General features: G+C 33.9%; 1 protein-coding gene across 1 annotated transcript; it reads right to left on the bottom strand.

Moving 5' to 3' along the window:
* Positions 1 to 77: 77 nt before the first annotated feature.
* On the bottom strand, positions 78 to 6,797 carry LOC136043275 (uncharacterized; the record flags this gene model as incomplete). Its single annotated transcript, XM_065728205.1, has 2 exons — positions 6,582 to 6,797; positions 78 to 252 (listed from the first exon to the last, which is right to left on the bottom strand). Coding segments are annotated over exons 1-2 (391 nt in total), but the record flags the coding sequence as incomplete, so codon positions are not given.
* Positions 6,798 to 7,080: the final 283 nt, after the last annotated feature.

Below are 7,080 nucleotides of genomic sequence, written 5' to 3'. Positions count from 1 at the left end.
AAAGCCACCTGAGGCCAACACAGCAAAGAATTTGCGGAAAAGGAGAAGATTGAGAAAAAAAAATAAAAACTTCTCACCATCAGCATCTACTTCTTTTATTATGGCTAAGATTTCAGCATCTGTAGGGTTTTGTCCAAGACACTTCATGACTGCTGTTAATTCTGAGGTGGTAATGTGACCATCTCCATCCTGATCAAAAAGGGCAAATGATGCTCTCAAATCTTCCATTTGCACATCAGTAAATTGAGAAGCCTGAAACAAAAACGTATATGAGCAGGATATATGCTATTCTCCACTCTGCAACTTATTCTGAAAAAATTATAAAAAGCCAAAGCAACTTAACGCTAGAACAGCTATGTTGGTGCTTTAAAATCTTTAATGCAGCCTAGGTAGAATGTAAGTCTAGATAAATCATAATTTGAAGGTTTAAGGATACATTACAAGCAGCAATTTCAAGTTTTATTAATAAGAAAAAAAAACTCATGTGAATTGATTATTAGAATCTCTCACATAAAACAGAACAGTATTTATATTTCTCTTTAGTCCTGATTCTCCAAAGCAAATTTCTTACCAATTAAACTCTATGCTTTATAAAAAAAAAAAAAAAAAAAAAAAAAAAAAAAAAAAAAAAAAAAAAAAAAAAGTTGTAATCTTGTAGCGGGGTAATGTGGTAATAACGTCTTAACACACAAGTGCATTGATCTACTCAATCACAGATAATAGTAAACAATATACAAATGAGGATGAGAACATTGATGACAAACACAGTAAAAACTAAAAGCTACATTTAATATGAAAATAGTGGAGGGCTCAAAGAAGATTATTGGATTATCTGTACATTTCATGTCAAAGTGAAGTAACTTTATTTTATTCCAAGAATAAAACCCCAACATAGCTTAATCAGTCTTACATGTAAATTGACCATGCATATAAATTGATCTTACAATGACCATAGAACATTGAATTACGATAATCATAGAAAATTGGTCTAATAAATGTCAACTTAGCATACACACATTTAACCGAAAATACAATATTCAGTTCTAGTCACTTCCACTCAGGTCCTTGTCTTGAAAATCCCCTTTCTGGACCTTTCCCACTATATTATTGAAGCTCTACAATCATAAGCTACACTTTAGTTTTTATTTGTCAAGATCATTTCCTTGGTTATATTTCTTAAGCATCTGCCTTTTTGGTCCTAGCCTGCAACTGGTATTTATTAAGTCCTTAAATTTCAAAAATTGGCTCGGAAGTTTTTCTTGACAGTCTTGAAACATTTCGAGAATAATATGAGGACCAAAGTTGTTTAAGGTTGGTTGGGAACTAAAAATAGACACCATTTGAAGTGCACAACAGTGAAAGTGAACCTTCACTGTGCCAGCGCCAGATGGGAAATTTAAGAGGCTAAAATTTCAATAGCAAGAATTACAAAAATATATGGCACATACACCAAATTTCTGAAATTTGGAGTTAGTCATGATATGACAACTCGCTATGAACAATGTGAGATAGAAATACTTTTTTTTCTATAGTCTGACCCATGCCGTCTTTATTGTCTTTAGTTAAACTATTTCTGAAGCATAAAATTACACTTAGTATACACCTTTACATTATCTAACCTAGCTGTCCATGAGGATACTCTTCCCTTGATTGGTTCTTGCTTAAATACAAAGAAAAATGTAACCTATAGGCTAAATAAAATTTTAGTTGGAAATTTTCATATTTAGGAAATAGTTAAATGATAAGTTATTATAAACTGGCTACTTGAAAAAAAAAACTGAGGGGAGGGGTTTGATATCGACTCTCTAGTTAAACTAAAAAGTATTCATAAGACAACAAACAAAATAACAAACTTTCCAAGAATCAATAGATTTTCAAAATTATATCCATTTCCTGAGTCTATATAGCTAGCCTAAACAAAGCTAGGTGCCTCCTAGCCTAAAATAAATATTGTTAATAAATAAACCTGAAATAAGCCAAATCAGATCGGTTAATTGCAGATAGAGTGTGTAAATTGGGAAAACACTTACCATTTCAATAAAAAACTAAAAAGCTGACTTGTGTCTAACCAATTTAGCGCTGCATTCAAGATTAGTCTTTTTACAACTCTAAACTTCGCGTTTTATGTTGTGGGATTTTGGAGTTTTGTTTAAGAATCTAAAGCTGACTGGCTGACGTTGTTTCTATGTGGAGTCAGAATGATGCAGCAATTCTGACGTAACAATGTCTCCGTAAGTTTACAGGGAAAACCAAAAAAGAAAACCATTTGTGTTTTAATAGGGATATATATGCTGTTTTGGTACATATTAATTATACAGAACACACCCAAGAAGTGAAGCAAGGGCAATCATATTAAAATATACCCAAATATGATGAAAATATAAATACTTTAGTAACAGAATTATGGGAACAACAACAAAGAATTATGGAAAACAGGCCGTTAGTTTCCATAGTTTTGTTACTAAACTATTACAATTTCATCATATTTTGGTATATTTCATTATGATTAACCTAACTTCAATTTCTAAGTGTGTACTAGCTAACAAGAAAGTACCTAAGCTAATTATAGCCGAGTACAAGAGAAAAAATAGGTTTATTCAGATCAAACAAAGCAAACCTCTTGAGCATGTTTTGGGTAACTAGCAAGTACCACATTTTTCACAAAATCCAACCAGCAGAAAAATCGATTTGAATTTATCAGTCATCTTAAGAAGAAGCTAACAATGATCATTGGTGTGAATATGAGATTGAGTCAAAGAACTGTGTTATCTACCTAATGGGAAAAAATATTGGGTTTGAACATATCCTTTTTTAAGTCTACCACTTGATTCACCATTCAATACTCTTTTCTAAACATAATAACCACTATAACAGTCTTGGCACCATCAGCAGCGTATTCCTCAGAACGCACTGTCAGTGGTCAGATACTTAGCAGATAAATTAGCAGTAATAGGCTCCTATTTGTGCCCGCTAGTCCTGCAAAAATGTTATCATTATTATTCCCTATAAACTTGAAACTAATATTTTTAACTCCTTGGGCTGTAAAGACCCCAGTGCAGAAGAAAAAAATGGAAAGTAAATTTGGCTCCCCCACAAGAAGGCTAAATTCCATTTTTTGTTAGGGGACAAGCCTCCTGAATCTGAGTAAATTTTTTTTCTGATAAGCTTGAGGTTTCCAAGGTTCATGGTCTGGACTAAAGGACCTTAAATTTTTCATTTGAGGGGAGAGGGCGGTTGGGTGTCCAGAAGCAGGCCATACATCACATTGTCCCTGATAAATTTGCAATTGTAAGCCTCCTTACCAAAAAGAAACTAACATAATTTTAAAGGCATTATCCCCCCCCCAAAAAAAGAAATCCCAAAAAGGACCATCCTATGTTTGTTTTTCCTTTTTCCAACGTGGCTTGAAATCTTTACATTTAAGTTCTACATGGGTTTAAATGGTGACACACCTACACTTATTTGTGGCAATCATTTTAATTATGACTTGAGTATCCATTTTAATTTATATTTGCTTAGGCAGTCATCTAATTATCCATAGCATAGGGACAGATATAAACCTGTCAACCCAGGCCAAGAATTACATTTGGTGCCACCAGTTGACAAACCAATCATAGGTATCAGGTTATGGCTATTTTACTTCTTTGAAGAATATAGTTATTTATTGTATATGTATTTAGTTGTTTTACTAACAGTAGCATATTCTTTTATTTATGCAAACCCTTATGGGTGAAGAGCTTTAAGAAAAACTTTAAGATTCATCATAACAATATTTTATTGCTGATAACATTTAAAATAAATACAATCAATTTTATCCTGTAGATTAAAATTTAACTTTAAATGCTTTTATCAAAGCAAATGTCTTTATAGTGTCTTCATATGATAGCTTTGAAGCCATAATGTGTTCTATGTCACATATGAATGAATGAATGTATTTAGTACCCATCAATGGAGAAATAAATTGAGCACAAAAAAAAGAAGCACAAGACACTAATTCATCTGACACAAACAAAACAGATGCCAACTACTGCTGTAAAACATTGGCCCATGGGTGGGTCTTGACTGATGAATTACATTGGTCAATTTGCCACAGAATTGCTTCTTCAGGTTTAGTAACACCATACTGGCGCGTAACATACCTATTCCTTGTCTACAGTGATAAACGCAGCAGAAACTTTGCAAACTTGTAGTACATTGATTATCTGAGTGTAATTTCAGTTTATCTGTAGCAAAATGTAAAAATGCACAAAAAGGGACTGAGATAAAGATAATGAGGAAAAATCATAGCATTGTACACCTGGGCCAAAAGACAACAATCAAACTTCCACTTATTTGCCACTATACAGCTATACATAAAAAAAAGATCGCTTCTGAAAATGAGAGAGCAGTAACCACCATGTCTCTAACATTGATTGTCCAATAGGGAGGCACAGATACACAATATCATCCACACACTCAACAATAGAACCACCAAGTATGATGCTCTGAGCAGCATCTGATTTTGAGTTAAAAAGCAGCACTTCAGACTTTTCAGCATTAAAATGGAGTCCAATATGGGCATACTTTTGTTGCAACTTAATAAAATTAGCTTCTAGTCCATGTCAAATCAAAGACAAATCAATACCAAACAGAATATAAGTCATAAGTGACTTTGATTGTGACCTTAAAAATACTGTTATTAAATACTGTCAGTGACAAAATAGCACCTTGTCTTACCCTTTCTTTACTGAGAGAAGGGAATTTCCATGTGAAGAAAAAGCAAAATCACATAAAAGACTAGTAGTAAACTCGTTAGCTAGTAAAGGGAGCCTAAGTTCCACTTTCAGATTTTCATACATGTCAGCCAGCAGGGCTAGGATGCAGGAATCAGCACTGGTCAAACCCAAGTCAAATAGAACCTCCTTGTGGAGAAGCAAATGAAATGCACGTCTTACTATCATGAGCAGCTAAAGCAATACTTTCCCAGTGCTTTTCTTCATCAACTAAAGCAGATACCAAAGCAGAAAGGGCATGACCACACCCCAGGCAAGACTGAAAACCAAAATGGTGGGCCTAAACTGTACATTTAGTTCTCAATTCATCATCTGTCAAATTCTCAAAAATTTTACAAAATAAAGTTGCAACTGTTATTGGGCAAAAAGACAAACATTCAGAAGGAGGTTTATTCTTCTTTGGGATAGGAGTAAAACATCCAATTGAAAAAGAATCAAGGACAAATCCCAGATTAAATATTATTTGGTAAAGGAGTACTAAGGGTTCCATAAACAGTTCACCACACAACAATTAATGCTGTGCAGGTATCCTATCAAATCCTCTAGACTTTTTTTTTCTTCAGTTTACTAATTGTAATTGGTTATTAACTGATTATTAGAAATAATCCAGCTCTTGGAAATAATCAGTCAAGGACTAGAAGCATGCTCAAAAAATATTGGAGTTTCACTTTGAAACTATTTTGCAAATGTGGAATTGGAACAGAAAATTCTCTTTTTATAATACTCAGCCCATGAGGAAAGTGGTATACAAGATGGTATTTGACTTGGCATATCTTTTACAAGACTGGACCACAACTTATTTGGCCAAGACCAAACTTCTTCCAAACAAGACAAAATAATTGAGCTCCAATAAAGAGAAAGGTACTTTGCCAACTGGCGTTTAGTATAATACAGTTTTTGCAGCCACCATTGTATGGTTTATCTGCTTCAATCCAAACTGAAAGCCAAAACTTAGCAGAAAAGCAAGCATTTTGTAAATTATCATTAGTTGACCAGCCAGGCACTTCAGTTCCAACTTTTATTCACCTAATAGGTACTGCCAATTTTTCTGCAAGAGCTAGGGCATGAGTAAGTTCACTACAATAAATGTTCAGTCTAACTCAAAAATCATACATATTCTTCCTTGAACTCTGCATCAACAAATCAAAATGGACACAAATTTTTGTGACGAAATCATTACACACATTCTGGAAAAAATCTAGAGATGCCCTATCCCAATCATTAGCATAAAATACAGATTGATTTTTTAGAAGCCAGTTAGAAGAAGGGTCATAATCACCAATCAGAGCACTAAAAGACAAAGGGAAGTGATCTGACATAAAATTGGAATTACTAACAACAACTTTGGCAATAGTTACAGATGATGTATGAGAAACATGGTCTAAGTTAGATGTACTACCCAAATTATAGACATAAGTAAAACTCTCATTCTTCAGTGCAACTACACAATCATCATTTAACAGTCCAAAAATAATACCTGAGTAATCAGAATCACCAGAAGAATTATGTGGGTTGGTTAGATCAAAAATTGAAGTCACCAGTTGCAATAAAGCATAAACTGTGCTCTTCTATTTTTCACAAACATTTGGATAAACAAGAAGCACTAATGGCAAAAAGTATTTCAGATTGGTTGTCATGGTAGTTTGTGGGCAGATAAATATCTAGCACAATAAAATTCCAGATTCTGATTGCCAAAAAGTCATTTGCTGAATCAAAAATGGATTAAGGATAAATAGACTTCAGAAAGGTTGCTAGACTACCACAAGGCTGGCCAAAAGACTGAGATCAGTAAGCTGAGACCAAGAATACTTTATGATTGGTTGACAGTTCCAAAAGGCTCAGGCTCAAAGTAGTTGCAAATTGCTCCTGAATACACATTATGTCACACTTAGATAAAAAGTCCTTTAAAAGCAAAGAATGATTTAGCAAATTTTCATTTAAATTCCATGAGACAAACATATAAGAGATGGATGATCCTTGGTTTATTTCTTCATTGAACCTTGAGTAGGCAGGTTTCAGACTCATTTTGATTGGGTTTAGCATTGTTTTTTGCCTGATTAGCCAGACATCTTACGCTTTTGTATGTATGGCCTTTTTTTGCAGTACATATCTTTTGTGCACTTATTATCCTTTGTGGAGGTGTGGTCAGAAGCAATACAGTAACCAAAAATAGGCACTAATACACAGTTGGCCACTATATGACCAACTTCATAACAGGAAAATAAACTTTTTGGGAGAAATTTGAAATCTTCTGCAGGCAGCTTCTCAAAGCCAACCCAAACTGATACCACAAGAAAATCTTCAAGGT

Source organism: Artemia franciscana, unplaced genomic scaffold (assembly GCF_032884065.1).
Source record: "Artemia franciscana unplaced genomic scaffold, ASM3288406v1 Scaffold_4259, whole genome shotgun sequence".
In the NCBI taxonomy this organism is placed as follows: Eukaryota; Metazoa; Arthropoda; class Branchiopoda; order Anostraca; family Artemiidae; genus Artemia; species Artemia franciscana.
This window is presented reverse-complemented; position numbering and strand designations above follow the sequence as displayed.